Genomic DNA, 17,826 nt, shown 5'->3' with positions numbered 1-17,826 from the left:
TAAATCAAGAGTTCCAGTGTCCAAGAGTCTGCTCTTAAGAGGCCTTCAGTCCTGAGTTGCTTGTTGGACTTCATTTGATGTTGCTGAAAGGCATATATTGCAGATTTGATGAGGGGGGCTGGAAGGAGGTGACAGTTCTTAGAGGCAAGGCAGCCCCTGGGGACAAAAAGGCATTTAGGGTAAGAAGACTTACAGGGTAAGGCACTACTTCCTCCTATAGGTGGGTTAGATAAACAGGCATGTTTGATACCTACATTTACAGAGTTGGAAATTAATTATCTTGTGAAATAATTTGTTAAATTTGCTTTCAAATGGCTGGGTTGCTCTTGCAGCCAGGCAGGTGTGTGCAGTACTTAATCCCTCAGACACCAGAGCTGATAAGAGTTCATATTGAAGCCCTTGTCCAAAAGGTCTTCAGAGCAGGTTTCTTTCCCATCAGCTGAACTACCTTTTTCCACTTAAAGTTGGGACTGTGCAGAATTTCAGTTGCATGGTGTCATTCTTTTCATTAAAAAAAAAAAAAGACTGGGAAAAAGCTGATCATCTTAAACCTAGCAATGGACTTGCTGCCCTTCATTTTCATTTTCCACAGTGTATCTAGAACTGAGGCAGTTCAAGGTATTTGCTACTTTCAGCAAGTTCAGCAGTGGGCTCTGTTTTGTGTTCCACAGTAACACAGTTCACCACAGAGTCACCTGTAATTTCACAAAATGGTTCAAGGCTTTATGTCTGTGCTCTCCAGAACCACTGCTTGTTTGTAATTTAGGGGGTAGGCCTGGAAATTTTTGTCTAGCTTCAGTGGTATGGAAGAACTGGGAATTCCACAGCACTCCTTCCCCTCTTGGTAAATACAAATACATATTTGGCTTACCCAGATGGTTTGTGATCCCACCTGACCCAGATACTCCCCAGGGAGGAGCGACACCGTGGGATGCTGTTAAGATCTACAAGCTGCAGGTATGGCTGATGTCCAGGGATTGAATGAAAGAGGCAGTTCAGGGTCTGGTGCCAGGTGTCCAGGTTGTAGGAAGCCTCTGGCAGGCATGGAAATGGCCTATTTCACTTTTCTGTGATCACAGTTGGCTCTTTGTTCCTGCCCCACACTGAAAGGGGCACTGGTGGAAAGCTGTTAGTGATGAAACCAAATAGGAACACCACTGAGGAGCTGCAGCATTGACAAGCAGTGTGAGGATTCTTGGTGAACAAGGAAGTAAAGCAGCATTCTCAGTTTTCCTTGTACAAGACTTTATATCTGATTGGGTTTGTGCAGGCTCTGTGCATCCTGGCTGCTCAGGTTCTCGAGGGGTTTATCCTGGCTGAGGGTTTGAGCTGATTTTTGCCCCAACACAGTTTGCCTTGCATTCCAGATACCACTGCATCACTGGGAGAAAATGAAAAGCATCAAATACTAATTAATGAATATCTAATTAGTGTGGCCATCTTAACTCCTTTTTTTCTATTTCTCCATGCTGCATCAGAGAAGATCCCCAAAACTCAGGACTGTCAACTGTCACTCTAAAATTCTTTCTGCTGCAATGCCTGAAAACACTTATAGGACCTGGATGATCAATAAGCAGAGCACATGAATTCTGAAGTGATTAGGAGTGTATTTAGGGCTTTGGTAGGGGGATGTGGGGTGGACTCCACTGTGTCTGTACCATCTGGTGCACTGCTCTTGGTGCAGTGCCATCATTCTGAGTCCCTTCAGAAACAGCACGAATTATTCTAAACAAATCAGAAGCTGCTTGGGGCTTACAGAGACTGTTGTACAACAGCCTCCTGCCCAGGCAAATCCCCAGAGGAGATTACAGTTCTCTTGATGCAAAACATAGCAGTGGTTTGAAATCTGATCCCTGTTGTTACTGAGAAATTAAACTAAATCACAGTTCCTCAGAAGATCGATAGCAGCACCATGAGCAGTGGGGTAATTTGCTATACAGCACTATCATACACAGCTGTCATCAAGCTGTGCAAAATGAGATAGGTTCTTTCATGGCAGGTCTAGAAAACTACAGTTTGTGGCCCTCCTGGGCCCAGCTCTGGATTTGCTGTTTTATCCAACACCAAAATAAATACGAAGCAGAACAACTTTTAGAAGGTCACTTCATGGTGGAGTCCAGAAAAATTATGTCTGCAAAACAATACTGTCCATAAAGTCTTCAAACGTTTAACAAAAGGTTGGTCCTCAAAGCAAGCAACAAATTTACTGTTGGACCAGCATCGAGTATTTGGCATTTCTGATGCATCTAAGCAGAAGCGATGATGAGCAATGACAACAGCCGAGGGGACAGCTATGTTCTATAGGGCTGGCAAAATCATCCTGTTATTGGTACTTGGTCATTGCCTGTCGCCTTTTCACCCGCCGGGCAGCAATGCAGTGTGCAGGGAGCAGATTCAGTGTGCAGGACGGCTGGCTCTGAAACAAAAGCAGGAATTGAAGCGACGAGGAGCCGCATGTCCCGAGCACGCTCGCTGTGGCTGCTGCGGCCGTGCGGGCGCTGCCTGGGCACAAGGCGCTCTCCGGGCTCGGGAGGCGGGGGCAGGTGAGCGGAGCTGCGTTTGTCCCGGGGCTGGCCGGGTTTTTCCAGCGCTCCTCGGCCGCGCCAGTCGCCGCCGTGCTGTCACCGCCAGCCCAGCGCTCCGGCCGGATCTCCGGGCGCCTTCTGCACCAGGGGAGCGCAGCCCCGGGGCGGCTCCGCCGGGCCGGCACCGCCTCCCGCCGCTGCGGCGGGGATGGCACGGGGCCGCGGGGCGGGGAGGAGCCGCGGGATAACGCGGGATAGCTCGGGATAAAGCGGGAGAAGGCGGGATAATTCGGGATAACGCGGGGTGAGCGGGTCCCTTCCAGTCCCGCGGCCGCTGGCGGCGCTGTCGCGCTGCTCTCGCGAGAGCCGCCGCCCACCCCGGCGCCAGCGCACAGCGGTCTCGCGAGAGCTGCGGCGCCGGAGCCAACATGGCGGAAGGTGAGGGGGGGAGCCCGGCTGAGGGGCCGGGCGGGGCCGGGGCCGCGGGCACCGGGGGTCTGCGCTGCTCGCGGGGCACCGCGGTGTGCGGCTCCCGCCGCTCTCTCGGGCGGGACGGGCTCGGCCCTGCCCGCGGCGGGTGGCACGGGCCGCTCCCGAGGTGAGCCGGAGATGGCGGGGACCGCGGGCGGACACCCCGGGCGGGGCCGGCCTGGCGCGGGCGGCTGTGCCTCTCCCGAGGGGCCGTGGGGTGGCTGTGGGCGGTGAGAGCCGGCCGGGACATCCCGCCGAGCCGTGCCCGCAGGCGGTGGGTCCCGCCCGGCTCGTGGGGCTCCTCCCGGGGCTCATCCCGGCGCTGTCCGGGGCTCATCCCGGGGCTCATCCCGGCGCTGTCCGGGGCTCATCCCGGGGCTCATCCCGGGGCTCATCCCGGGCTCCTCCCGGCGCTCCTCCCGGTGCTGATCCCGGCGCTCATCCCGCCGTGCCCTGCCCGAGGCTTTCCCTGGAGCAGGGCTGGCTGCCGGTGCTGCAGCCTCCCGCTCACTTGTGCCGGAGTGCTTCTGTCAGGTTCGGGTGAGATCTGTGAGCTTCTTGAGTGCTGCTGGTTTGCCTGAAGGCTGTCAATTACACCATGCAAATTAATTTAACCTAATGGGATTTGAAAAAAAAAACGCTTGGATTTTTACAGTTGTACTCTTTTCTGCAAGACAAGCTTCCTCTTTTGCTTGGAGGAAACTGAGTGGGCAAATGGAGCTAAAATGCTCCAAGTTACAAAGGAAATGAAGTTGGAGTCGTGAAAGCAGAGCATTCAACTCTTGAAGTGCAGCTCTTGGACAGTGGAGAAATTTTAGGAGCATTGACTAAGATGGAGCAGATGCTGCTGGACTGGCATGCATCAGCTGAGAGGATGCTGCAGTCAAGCTGGTTTGATATTCCTTAGAGAAATGCCTAACTTCTTGTGTGCTGAAATACCACTGCTTCATATTTAGCTGACAGTCTCTTATGCTTGCTTTTAAGCCTTGGTGGCCCAGTTCTGGAGGGCTTTAGATGTCCAAGTTGCCTTCAGGTAGTGAAACTTTTCCCAGTGAGACCCTCAACGATGTGAGGCCCTGGCTCAGGGTGCTCCTTTGCAGAATTAACCAGCAGCTGATACAAGCAAGCTCTGTTTCAGACAATCTATTCTTCTCAGAGACTCTTCCCTGACTTAAGTAGTTCTCTGGTCTTTTAGCTGAAAAAAGCATGTGACCAATGAATGATCCTGTGTGAACAGGAATAACAAGCTGGAGTTGTCACTCTCAGTTCCTCAGGATGTGTTGGAAATGGGCTCATTTTGTCCCTGCAAAGGAGATACCTGCAGCCACACTTTTCTTATTAAGAGCTACAGTTGAGTCAGCTGAAAAATGACGGCCTATAAAGGAAGGGAGCTTGTCAAATTGTGGTTATTAGCTCAGAAGCCAGTTGCTTTTTCTCATAAGGAAGTGTTGCCTCTGTCTAGAAAAATCCTGCAGATTTATTGCAATTGCTGCCTGCAGATTGAATGTCTTAGTAAGACAAGAGCCAAGTTTGTAATTTCTGGGTTCTGTACTGCTAATGCCAGAGGTTTACATGCAGACATGGGTAAGAACTGTTGGATTAATACTTGAGTGTAAAGAAACAATAGCTGTAGAGCTTTGGGGTGGTGGCAGGGTAAAGATCAAAAGTGAGGAGGAGCAAGAAAGCAGTGGCTTGTATGTCCTTGGGGAGATAAGGGTCAGAGTGTGGAGCAGTGGAGGGAGTAAGGAAATAATTTGGCTTTCTGAAATATTTCACTCAGGTCCACTTTGTAGGTAAATAAAATTTGTCTGTATGGCTTTTCATGGGTGGAATGGGCTGTGTGATGGGTTCCACTTGATCCTCCCTCTAGTTTTTGATATGGGCTGTCTCCTCATTGCCTTTTGCCTCCCTAATTGCATTCAGCTGTCTATTTGGTCCCAAGTACATATGTACCTTCTTCTCTAAGAAAATCACAGTAGCCTTTCCTGAAATCCTCTTCAAAGTCTTTGATATGGAATATAAACTTCTGCCAGTTCATGAGATGCTGATTAATGTGCCAGAAAGCTGTTAACAAAAGCTGCTCTTACTTACCTGGACTGTGGCTTAGAAGAAGAGGTATTTTGTGTTTTCCACTCTGCTGAACCCAGGCATCCTCTTCACTGAGGAGTTTGGATTGGTGCTCATTCAGCCAGAGGCTTACTGGGATCTTACTGAGCCTGTCCTTTAGTGTCTTGAGGCAAGGACCATCATTGTGTGCTTGTGCTTGCAGTAATTGTGCATTTTATCTGTTCACTCTTTAAGTGAGCAGTTTTCAGGGAAAATGGAGGCTTTGCTCTTGTGCTGTAAATGTTGATTAACTGGACATTGAGAACTCTCTTGAATGTGGATTTGAAATGTGCTGTAAGATCAAGTACTGTCCTCAAGTGTAGCTACTACTCAACATATGCAGATTGTTGTGTAGAATAAGAGAAACTCTTCATTTTACAATTCTTGTAATTGGTACAGTAAGCAAATACTTAGCTAGAAGGACTATCAGTCCTTCTCACTGAGTTTGCAGGAAGCATATGGTGTCAATCTGAAAACAAGAGTTCTCAGAGCTTTGGTTCTCTGAGGTACTTTCACTGCTGGTAGGGATTGTCTGGGATTGCCCTGAAAGCAACAGTAACCAGCTGGACTGTTGGTCATGCACAAAGCTTCAGCTACTGCTGTTCTGGGGTTTAAGGTAGTTTTGCATTGTATCCTAGTGATCCCAGGCTAATTTGGAGCTAGTGAGCTGACTTTGGTGAAATGCCATCTAAAAATCTCACTAGATGAACAGTGGTGCTGTTCATACACTAATTTTTGGTGCAGTTCTCAGTGACTTTTGCTCTGGGCTCCTGTCAGACTCCTGCTCTCCCTGCTGTAACAGTAGGACTTGCTTTGTGCCCCCAACACAATGCTTATGGAGAAATGAGGAAGGAGTAGTTGCTGAAGGGACATGTCATTCTAGTTCTGGGAACACCAAAACTGCATTCATCTTTTCAGAAAGACTGACCACAGCAGGATTTCAAACCTCCCTGAGGCTTGGTGTGGTGCTGATGGCACAATTCTGAAATCAGAGTATATTTCAGGAGAAAAGCAAAGATATCCCAAAGGAGATGGCATCTATGAAATTTTGAAGGATGAAGCTAACAAAAAGTCTGTTGAAGGAAGTTCCTGCCAAACCTGCTTATATAGCATTAACTGAAAAATAAAATGGGATATGTTGCCTCTTGTTTATCCATTACAATAGTTGCTAAATTAAAAGACTTAAGAGGAAGCATTTGCTGCAGGGTCCATAGAGGACAGGCTAAACAAGGTGTTCTGTCTGCAGCAGAGCCAGACTGATGCTCTGCCCTGGGGACCTGTGTCAGAGCAAGGCCAAGGTCAGCTGTGCTGTTGGACTTTTCTACAGAAGCAAGAAGAAAACACTGATTAACAGAGCTCAGTTTCTCATTCTTTGTGCTAGTGGTATTTTGTAAATATTTTAGAGAAGTCATTGAAATATGAATTCCTGGCTAGTAGGGAGTAAACTTGTAGGAACTTTCCCACCTAAAATCACTGGTTAGCTTTCAGATTTGTCCTCCCTGCCCCCTTTTATTTTAGGACTGGTGTGGGATTTGGCCTTACTGGAAAAATCAACTTAATGGTAGAAGAAACAAATGCAGCACTGTGATTAATAGCAAACATACAGTTTTTGCAACTAATCCATAAATAAACACTCATAATTTGGATTGGTTTTAAATACCTGTACAGATGTTTCCTTCCAGCACTGAAGTGTAGAGGTTTTGAGCTCACTGAAAAACTTAACCCCAGCATGTTGTGGAGTGACCAGTTAAGTGTGGTAGAAAAGTGGGTTCTGCAGTGGGGTGTTCAAGGCTCAGATTGCCAGGTGCTGTCACTTTGCTGATCATGAACTGAAATAACCATCATGGACTTGACTCCATTTGTGATGCCTCACCAGTGGAGTGCCTCCAGTGCAGGAGTGTGTGTGCCAGCAGAAGTAGTTTGATATACTTGTGACTGGCCTTTAGCATGTAGCTTCTGGGGACAATCTGTTTTCCACTCTGGCCATTATTTGGGGAATTTCTTTGCTGACAGGTTGAGGAGTTCTAAACACCTCAGTTAAATACTCTGAGGTAGATATGGTGTTGTCATTAAACAACATGTGTGATCTGAGGGTTAAGTTACCCTCAGATGCCAGACAAAGATGTGCATGTCTCAGCCTTGCAGTAACACTGTGTGCCTTGCAGAGGAGGTGGCCAAGCTGGAAAAGCACCTGATGCTCCTCCGGCAGGAGTATGTGAAGCTGCAGAAGAAACTTGTTGATACAGAAAGGAGGTGCAACGTTCTGGCTGTGGAGGCCAACCAGGACAATGCCAGTGACACCTTCATCAGTCGCCTGCTGGCCATTGTAGCTGAGCTCTACCAGCAGGAGCAGTACAGGTAAGGAATCCCCCCTGGGGAAAGGGCAATTACAGGAACCTTTGGTTTTATTGACTGCACTAGTCCTTGTCTTAGACAAGGAACACTCCCTGCTGCTGGGTGTGAATAGGGTCCTGAGTTGCAGCTGTAGATGGAAGAGCATGCTAAGGTCGTGGCATACTGAATCCTGTTCTTGAACTGAGAGCTCTGAGCAGAAGTTTGTCTCTCAGACAAGTTCAAAGAAAATTAATCATGGTCACTGTCAGCAGCAAAGCTCCCTTTGAACAGGAGTTCTGAACCATACTTAGTTGATGGATTAATTACACAATGTATCTGGAAAGACTCTTTCTTTCTTGAAAGGCTTTGTCCTAAAACGTTTTAGGTTCTGTATTCCTGTTGTGTGTGAAGAAGCCTGATTAATTTGGCTTGTCTGGTTTTATTAGTGATTTATGTGGCATAATGGTATGCTGTATTTTTGAATCTCAACACAAAATTATGGTTAACAGCTTCTTTTCCATAGGCACACTAAGGATCCCTTCCATATTCTAGATCCCCAAGCTGATTAAGTTCTGACACTACTATGATATTTATCAGATTCTTTGCTGTTACTGAAAGCAATGTCAGTATAGTAAAGGAGTTCAGTCTGTAAGGGAAAATCTATTTTAATTAAAATTTCCTTGCACCAGAATCTCTTCATGAGCCTCCATGAGAAGAGGCTCTGCACCTGCAAGAACATACTGTAGCCTGCTGGGTAAAAGATTTGATAGAGAGGATATGTGAGAAGAGTTGGAGCACTTTATTTCTATTCAGCTTCTTAGCTTTAAAGACATTGAATAGTTGTGTAAAAGGGCCTACATATCACAGAATGAGAAAGGCAGCAGGTCCCAGTGCAGGTTTCATTAAGTAACATCTCTGTGTTGTAGTTTATAGCAGTTTTTAGGCTTTGGTTTGGAAAATGGTCTGGAAAGCACTCCTACACAGTCAGAACATTTGCAAACCATGGGATTTCAAAAGGAGAAGGACAAGTATTTTCTAACTGCAGTGGATAACCTGGTGTAAAGGGTCAGGATGAAATGGGTGTTCTTGACAGCTGGTCTCCTGGGAGCTGGGGATTCTGCCTTGCACTCAGACTGCTGTCAAACAGCATTGTTCTCTTGCTGGTCCTGCCTGAAAGCATTGGTGCCTAGCTGACAGTATTAGTATGGACACTGTGACATAAATGTTTAACTTCAAGATTGTTGGCTTTTCCTAACTTCTACAATAATTCCCTTGCTGTTTATTCTGAAATGGTTTAAAAAACCAAACCCAACCAAGGATTTGAAATGTTAATGACTCATTGCATTTCTCCCTAGAAAAATAGGAATTGTCTTTTGACAACGTATTCTACTTAACCAATTGTGTTTTAATGTCTCCAACAACTTGAACCTAAATGTGGATAGCCAGACACAGATATCATGGAGGTGCTGAATCTAGACATACCTGAGTGCAGGAGAAGTCTGCATGATATGTGTTTATGCTTTTTTCTCCTACCAGTGATCTGAAGATCAAGGTTGGGGACAAGCACATCCATGCTCACAAATTTGTCTTGGCTGCACGCAGCGATACCTGGAGCCTTGCTAACCTTGCCTCAACAGAGGAGCTGGATCTGTCAGGTCAGTCACTGCTGGGTAATGTGATGCCTCAGTTGTCTTTAGGGTGACTTGTGAAAGGCCCTGTTGGGAGAAGATTATTTAAGTGCCTTTCAGTCTAGTGCTGTCCACTAAAAGTAGTGCTTAATCTCTTGAATACTGAGCTCTCTCTCTCTGAGGAGTGATAGTGAGCTTGTGAACTGGGTGCTAGTGGTAGTTAAATCAATAACCTGCCTTCTTTCTCTTTAACAAACAGGGGTTGAGATTGGTGGCCTGTTTGTCTTTTCTAGAGTCAACTAAACATATTGAAAAATCTATATGGAGGAGCTTGACTTCTTCCTTTTTGAGGAAGGACAGGGCTTTTTGAGGTAGTGTGCATAATTTCTCTGAAGCGTGTCATGGAAATACCTTGCTGCTTGTTAACACAGTGTGTGTGGGAAGTGAATGCAAGTACTGATGTGTTATTGAAATTGTTTGCTTTGCATATCTTTGTAAAACAGGTGAGGAAGAGAAGTTTTCTAAAAGACCATCTTCTACATGAACATTTTGTTCTGTTGTAGCTGTTTCTTGCATGTACTTACACTGGGGAGTGCTTCTGCAGACTGAACCTCTCAACAGGCTTTTGTGTTTTAACAGTGTAGGAGAGCATTATACAATTAATTTGTGAGCAATAAAACCAGGTATGAAGTTAAGCAGGCTTGTTGACTGGCATGTTGAGTATTAAACATTGGCTTCATGTTCTGCACTTAATCTTATCATGAATTCTAAGTGCAGACAAACTGAAAAATAGCAAGTCCCAGCAAGCTGGTTTTATGGGACAGCATGGACCTCCTTGCAACATGATTTGTGGATCTTTCTGCAGCCACAAGAAAATAGATGCCAAGGAATTTTGAAACTGAGTGGTGTGCTAACAAAAATTATTACTAAAAAGCTCTTATGTTAATTGTAGTGTTGCTACAAGTGGCAGTCCAAAGCATTTCTAACTCCACATCTAAGCTAGTCTGAGAATCAATTTTACATGTTTAACAATGCAAACACTGCTTGAACATATGCTAGTAAATGATACTTTCCATTGTAAAATTGCATTATTGATTTTTTTAAAAAATTGATAAATGGCACAAGGATTAGCTTAGGAAGTAGCTGGAGCAAGAAACAAGCTGCTCCCTAGAAGTAGTTTTCTTAAGGGGTTCTGTTAAGGATTTGCAAGCAAAGATTGCCTGAATGTTATCTTCAGAATGCAGGCAGCATTTGAGATAGAGCACTTTTAGAGTTCATGTAATCTGTAGAATTTTCTAATCTTTAAAAGAGTAGAAAGAGATGAACACATGTTCTCTTATTGAGAGGGAGAAAATGCACTCTTACCTCTGCCAAGGCAGACCTGATAGTACATCTCAAGTAGGCTTTCTGATTGCTTTAAATTTGGCAAAAAATACTTGTCTTACTAAAACCTTGTGATTCTTGGGAGGCAGTCTACATGCCAAGCACTGCTACTACTCTGCAGATAGTCTGGGCCAACCCTCCATCTAAAGGAGATGTTTTAAGATGGGTATTTCAGTGTCTTTATGGTGTTAAATTCAATTTCTTTTTAAAAGAACAAAACAGCTCGAAGGACTAAGGTTAATTTTTTAAATGAATGGTATTTCTGTTGTAGTTGATCTGATCTTCTGAAGTTATTCTTATCTACATCCTTGTAAGATGGATTGTCATTTTAATTGTGAGTGGATGACAGAGGTCCTTGGCCACTGCACTTGTGTAGTGTTTCATGGTGTGATTTTCAGTTTTTCCCACTGTGTAAAACATCAGTTTGTGATCAGTCTTGTAAAGACCTGAAATCTAACCAGCTCCTTAAACTGGCTGTTTTGCACTTTTCCAAGAAATGGCTACCAGCAGTCTGAGGTGCTTTGTAGTCATCACCAAAGTGTAACAAGGTGGAATTGTTGGTTGGAATGCAGCAGTTCATAACATATGACTGTTAAGTTAGAAAGGTTTTATTCTTGTCAGGTGTGGTTGTGCATTAGGCCATATGTGAGGATTTTATAAGGGCCCCTCAATTTGTACTATTGGTGTAGCAGGTAGATTTCATATGGCTCCCTGCATTCTGTACAGTGTTGCAGTGTAAGAAGGTTTTCCTGCTTGGTGCCAGCACTGTTACTTCAACTTCTGACCAATTTTGCCAATTTTGACATTTTGAACTAAGTACAGTTTCAAAACAAGGCTATCTTTTCCTTTTTGTGGTAGCTGTTACTTTTAGAAGTCAAAGGAATGGCAGCTCCTAGGATATGTGATTGTTTTTAGGTATTGTATTAATCCTGTTGCTCCCTGTAGCAGATGCTGACCCAGAGGTAACCATGGCAATGCTGCGATGGATCTACACAGATGAGCTTGAGCTAAGAGAAGATGATATCTTCTTGACAGAGCTCATGAAATTAGCTAATAAATTTCAGCTCCAGCTGCTTAGGGAAAGGTGAGTCTTAGTAAATATACTTGAACTCTTAAACTTTGAGCAGAAGTAAGATGGTAGCTGCTGGCAATAGGATAAAATTATACTTTTTCAAAGTCTTGAGCTTTTGATAAAACAGCATGTCATTCAGTTTATAAGGGGAAATGAAGCATTGTGCTAAACTAGCAGACTTCTTGTAGGTTTTATGTTTGCTTTTCAGTTCTTCTCCCAGTCAAACTAATAACCCTAATCTGGTGTTGAGAAAAGATCAATAGAATAGCATCAGGTTCAGGAGAAAAGAAAGGAGTTATTAGAGATTGCTAGGAATAATCAATGGCAATTAGTTTGCAATATTAAAGTGGCACAAGTGAAATTTTTGTAACTTCTGTGCATCTTGTGCAATCTTTCTTCAGAAATCAGTTTAATGTAACAGTTTGATGCTTTCCCATTCTGAGACTATGACTACACTGTGGCACTAGGGGCTAGGTTATCTTGAATTATAGTGTTCTAAACCATTTAGAGTTAGTGAGAAGCCTGAATGTACAAATTGAAACCTCGTCGGGTTTTGTACAACTTCAAAGCCTTCAATTTAGTCAAAGTACCCTTTGATAGAATAATCCTTACCCCCAGGGTTGTCTGTGGCAGTACATGACATTCATAATCTATGATTTGTATGCTTTCAACATGAAGCAACAAAATTGCTGTCAAGTGTTCTGACCAGAGAAGTTGAAATTTGTAAGGCCAATGCTAAGTCTGCTCTTAGGGAAGGTGTCTTCTAGGGCTGCTGATGAAAGTGTGCTTATGCAGTTCAGCCTTCTAGTAAAGCAAGTCCATGCCATATTCTTCTGGTATCTATGCAAAAGAGTATTGGGACTCTGTTACAGCATGGGAGAGTGATTAAGTAAAGCTTTGATTACTGACCACTGGCTTTCCTGTTCTGACAGATGTGAAAAGGGAGTTATGTCCCTGGTTAATGTCAGGAACTGCATCCGTTTCTATCAGACTGCTGAGGAGCTCAGTGCCAGCACACTCCTCAACTACTGTGCTGAGATCATTGCCAGCCACTGGGTGAGTCCTGGCTCAGGGAAACAAGAGGAAAAATGTTTGCATGTTATAGAAACTTAACAGTAGAATTTTGCTTACTTTACCACACTGTCTAACCTCAGTTAGCTGGTCAACTGTCTTGAGAATGTCTTGGTGGGGGAGAGTAACTTCTACCCAAAGACTTGTTCTGTTCATTGGAAATACTGCACTGTACAAAGTGTCTTCATTTCCTAAACATGACTGAGATAGAAGGGACTGTCTCCTAATAAGCAAGAGGGTTGTTTATCAAATCTGGGCTGCAAAGTGTTCAGAAGTTCATCCATAGTTGGTCTCTGTCTATACAGATCACAAATCCCAGGCCTGCTTTTACTTCTAAAAATAAGCCAGGGAAATTTATCTTCTGTAATGGAGGGAGAGGCAGCCAGTCTTCTAACCAACTTGAAAGTTTAACTTGCTCTGATCTCTTTTTGAAGAAAGTTTGATTAACTGTGTAATGAAGTAGCCTTTAAAATAACACTTGTCAACAATAGACTTGAGGGGGCTTTAGGTTATTCTGAATCTAAAATGCATACTCTAGATGTGGAGGTTTCTTTCCTTGGCTAATTCTAAGGCAGAGGGAAGTGTTTTGATACGTTAATACATAAAAAAGATGAATATATGTCACCCTGTGGGTCAGCAGTTTTAACTCTTGACTTTCTTCTTGACTCCTAACTTTTGATGCTTTTCTCTACCTGGAAATGAAGTTGCTTCTGTTTAGTCAAATGAGCACTAACTCAGATCTAAGATGTTTTTTTTCCTGTTTACTTTTATTTATAATTTTATGGGTCAGTCTTCAATAGTTGTAGGACTTTTTGTCAGAGTTAAGAATAAGTTAGAGCATGATTTTAAAGATTAGATGTTAATCCTCCATAGTAACATTAAAATGCTACTTTTCCATGTCTGTAGACAAAAAAGGAGTAAAAATTTCACTAACTGATCTTGAAACTAAAATGTAAGATTTAAAGCTTCCTGATTGTTTCTTCCTAATCTTAAAAGACTGAGATTGATTTTAACTGACCTTGTTTTGTGAACTTCAGAATTACATTGTGCAATGGCCTGTGTGTAAATAAAGCAGGAGTGTAGCTTACCCTTCTCTTTTTCAATGCTCCTAGGATGACTTGCGTAAAGAAGACTTCAGCAGCATGAGTGCTCAGCTGTTGTATAAAATGTTCAAGTCCAAGACAGAATATCCTTTGCATAAGGCCATTAAAGTTGAGAGAGAAGATGTAGTCTTTCTGTATCTTATTGAAATGGATTCTCAGGTATAGTAATGCTGATTTGGTCTGTCTTCTAGAATTTGGTGTTTCAAATAACTAGTTCCTAAATATTAGTCTGAACCTTGTTAGTGATTTTTATCACTGATTCTTATTTGCAAGTTTAGCATTGCCACAGCTACTTCTGTGTCTGTAATGGAGGTCTATCTAGCAATAGCTCCATGAGGACATAATTTAGAAGTGAGTCATAACATTTAAAACATCTTGCATGCAATGGAATATATCTAGTAAAATATATTGCTATGCACATTTAAATCTGAGTGGTTATAATAGATAACTTTGCTGTTTTATGGCAGTTCAGTAAGAATCATTTCCTTGAACAACTTTTCAGTTGAAATCTGAAGTAACAGGTATTTGTTCTGCTTGAATCAAAACTCTAAACAACTAGCAGCTAAATTGTGCCCCCAACAAAGGGCAAAGAAGAATTATTAATGTAGTTCTGATGTCAGTTGGCTGTATTTGTGTTGTAGCTTCCTGGGAAGCTCAATGAATTGGATCACAATGGAGATCTTGCTCTGGATCTTGCCCTGGCCCAAAGATTGGAGAGTATTGCAACTACACTGGTCAACTACAAGGCTGATGTAGATAGGGCAGACAAGAGAGGCTGGAGTCTGCTCCATAAAGCCATCCAGAGAGGTAAGTAGATGGGATGTGATTCTTTGTTAACTTTCAGTTGTTGCCAGTGTAGAATACATATTTCAAAGTCTATTCCTGTGTTATGTTGTAGTTGACACTGCAGTTAGAAAACTGTAGTGAAGTATGAACTTTGGCCTGTTTTGTTTTGGTTTTATTTTTTTTCAGACATAAAAGCAAACAGACTATTATTTGAGATCTGAGAGCCAGTCTGCTGACTGGGCAGACATGCTATGTGACATCTAGATGCAATCTAGTAGAACATTGCCTTCTAAAATAAGAAATAGAGGGAGACATTGGGAATATTCTAATTTGACAGTATTCTTTCTGACAAATAGTTGAATTGAGCATGACAACATAAGGGTCACAGAGATGAAGTCTTTTTCTAGACTTGGGTTGAATGCAGCATATGTTTCTTTGAGATATGAATAATAGTAAGAGACCTCACTACTGCACAGCAGTTCCAGATGAGGAAGATCTGACTGAAAGAGGATGAGGAGCAAGTGGAGGTACCTCTGCTCCAGTGCTGTTAGCAGAATGGAGTCTAACTACATGATTCTGTTGAGCTGTTCTCCACCTTAGAGTGGAAAATGCATCTTATGAGAATTGGAGCACAGCAGGTTCTGGTTGCCATGGCCACAGTACTCTGAAGGCTTTGGATCAGCAGCATCTTGGCCTGTGGTCAAAGTGTGGTAAAAATCTGCAGCCAGCACCTTGTGTTGCTCATTATTTCTGCAGTGTCTCTTTGGCTGCTCTATTCCAGAAAGTTTATTTCTAGCACCAAACTGTCTCAGACCCCTATAAGTAAAGGAAGAAGTTGGGAGTTGTTTTTTAAGCTCACAAAATTTAAATTAATCTCATGTATATCTAAACAGGGTAATACTGATGACTGATCCTGGGAGTGAGACTTCAGCTGCAGGAGTAGGAGACATTGTAGGCATAGGTCAGTGTTGGGATGGCTGCAGCCCTATAAAACACTGGAAAAATTGCAGCAGGCTGCTCTTCATTCTTAATACTGGCATTTGTCCTTAGTTCTAATGTCTGCTTTCAGTCTGAGCTAGAGCTCTGAGAATGAGCACTTGATTTTCAGAAACCACAGCTTCAGTGAATTAATCACAGTTAACAATCACATGTTCTGGAAATGAAGCTAAAGCAAATTGTCTGCACTTGCCACGATTCTTACTACTTATGATCACTGAAAAGTGGGGGAATGTTTATGTGGAAATCAGAAAATGGGATTTCTGTTGGCAGAGATAATCTAGCAATGTAAATTGAAACACTGTTCTTTGTTCTCCAGTCTTGCATTCAGGCCAAGCAAAATGTGAATATGTCTATGCAAAGTAGCCTTTGAAACAAGGGCAGCTAGTATTTTCCTGAAGTAATTTTTTCTCTGGTGTTTCAAATTCAAGATTTCATGTGTCAAAGTGGGTATGAGTTGAGACTTCTGAGAAACTCTCACAATGAGTTCTTGGGAATGCTGTGCATGGTGGGTCTACACTGCTAAAGCCCTTGTATAAAAACCCTATATATATATGGGGGCCTGAATTTCCAAGAGCAAAGGCAGTGTTATTACTTGTTTATGTAGTGAGACTCAACAGATTGGTTTGAACTAGAAACTTTGACAAGTCTTGGAACAGAATTTTTTGTTCAAAAAATACTTGTATGTTTAGTATCACAGTTTGTGCAATGTTTTATTAAAGCAACAATGGATTTATCTTGCTAGAGGAATGAGCAGAGTCAGTATCTCTATAACAATTAGCTGGTGTGAGAACTTGAGTCACAGGTAACCTGTGGGGAAAAACACTTTTTCCAAGGGCTTGTTGTGAAATATTTTAATCCTGAATTTGCAGTGAGGCATTGTTGAAGTTGCCTGTTGCTGAGGCATTCTAGGAGCAGATACTTGTGTTGGAATGAACATATGGTAGGGAGTGAAGTCATGTGTATCCATTTCCTGGAGTATAAAATACATAGGCTACACATATACATTAATAACTTTGTTTTATTTCACAAAAGGAGATAAATTTGCTGCGAACTTTCTCATTAAAAATGGTGCCCGTGTGAATGCTGCTACCCTGGGAGACCAGGAGACTCCTCTGCACCTTGTGGCATCATACAGCCCCAAGAAGCACTCACCAGATGTCATGGCAGAGATGGCACAGATTGCACAGTCCCTCCTGCAGGCAGGAGCCAATCCAAACATGCAAGACAACAAAGGCAGGTAAATACTGGGGGAGGGAAAGTCTGCTACCAGTGTAACAGACAGTGCTGTGGTGATCAGATGCAACCTCCTAAGGACCTATTCAGGTCTTTCAGCAAAGTACAGCTGGTGCTGGAAGCAGAAATTCAAGAGGGAAACTAAAATGTTCTCAAAAAATGCCAGTTTCTGCAGTGGGTTTATCTGAAGTGTAGGGCCTGTAAGCTTTTTCACAAGTTATGTTGGGCTGGCAAGCAAGTTCACAGAATAATATAGAAGACTTGGAATCTGTCATCTGCACAGTTCTGATAGGTGAAACTATTGTGCTTCTTTCCCAAAAGTTGCTTCTTACATTAATGAGTTTCTTGCTAGCAAAATTAATTGGAGTCATGTTCACTGAAAGTTTAGATTTCTCATTCTTTTAAGAAGTGCTTATGCCCTTCTCCTTTAAGCAGAGATGGAAGCTCAGCCCATAGTTCCCTAGGGGCACATTGGTGACTGGGGCCAAAGTCTGAAGTGTCTCACTTATTCCAGCTGTAACTTTTCCTGTTCTTTGCTCCAATTACAGGACCCCATTACACGTGTCCATTGTGGTCAGGAATGAGCCTGTGTTCAGTCAACTCCTGCAGTGCAAGCAGTAAGTGTCACTTGGATGTAAAATACACTGAGGTTACCTTGTACAGTGGAGATGTGACAACTGGTTTAACAACTCCTGTGCCTTTTTGCCTTGTAAAAGACTAGTAATAACTTGGGATGCAAAAGTATAAAGCTTTGCTTGAGTGGAGATGCTAAAACCATATCAGAAGCAGTGTAAGTTTTTGCCCTACTGTCAAGAAGCAGTGAACTGCAGCTCTGTGTTTTTCCAAGAGGCTGAAATAATTCCAGAGGTGAGGTAATGTAGGAAGCTTGATTTGTAGTGGAGCTAAAAGGAGTAATAACACTCTTGGAAGTATGTCAATATATTCTTGAGTTCAGCTTGGGTTCTGCTTATAGGTGGCTTCTTAGGGTGATGAAGCAGAACATTTAATTTGACTCAGTTTCATTGCAGCTGCATTTACAAATCTTGTACATGGGTTACTCAAGGAGATTTGCCTCTTTGTTACACTCAGCGGGACCCCAGACCTTGCAGGGATCC

General features: G+C 43.2%; 1 protein-coding gene across 2 annotated transcripts in view; it reads left to right on the top strand.

The window, feature by feature from the left end:
• The first annotated feature begins 2,859 nt into the window (after nt 1-2,859).
• Nucleotides 2,860-17,826, top strand: part of ANKFY1 (ankyrin repeat and FYVE domain containing 1) — a 31,047-nt gene continuing 16,080 nt past the window's right edge. Inside the window, exons 1-9 of one of the 2 annotated variants that reach the window (XM_079325152.1) lie at nt 2,860-2,963; nt 7,268-7,460; nt 8,973-9,091; nt 11,396-11,531; nt 12,452-12,575; nt 13,703-13,852; nt 14,335-14,500; nt 16,511-16,715; nt 17,260-17,328. In XM_079325152.1, the coding sequence (XP_079181278.1) occupies nt 2,954-2,963; nt 7,268-7,460; nt 8,973-9,091; nt 11,396-11,531; nt 12,452-12,575; nt 13,703-13,852; nt 14,335-14,500; nt 16,511-16,715; nt 17,260-17,328 (1,172 nt within the window). In that variant the 5' untranslated portion in view covers nt 2,860-2,953. Of the gene's footprint in view, nt 2,964-7,267; nt 7,461-8,972; nt 9,092-9,360; nt 9,436-11,395; nt 11,532-12,451; nt 12,576-13,702; nt 13,853-14,334; nt 14,501-16,510; nt 16,716-17,259; nt 17,329-17,826 lie in introns of those variants that run through there. The other variant, XM_079325153.1, reaches the window with a different exon arrangement.

Source organism: Erithacus rubecula (assembly GCF_903797595.1).
Source record: "Erithacus rubecula genome assembly, chromosome: 22".
NCBI lineage: Eukaryota > Metazoa > Chordata > Aves > Passeriformes > Muscicapidae > Erithacus > Erithacus rubecula.
Note: the sequence above shows the minus strand (reverse complement) of the source record. Positions and strands in the feature narration are given on the sequence as shown.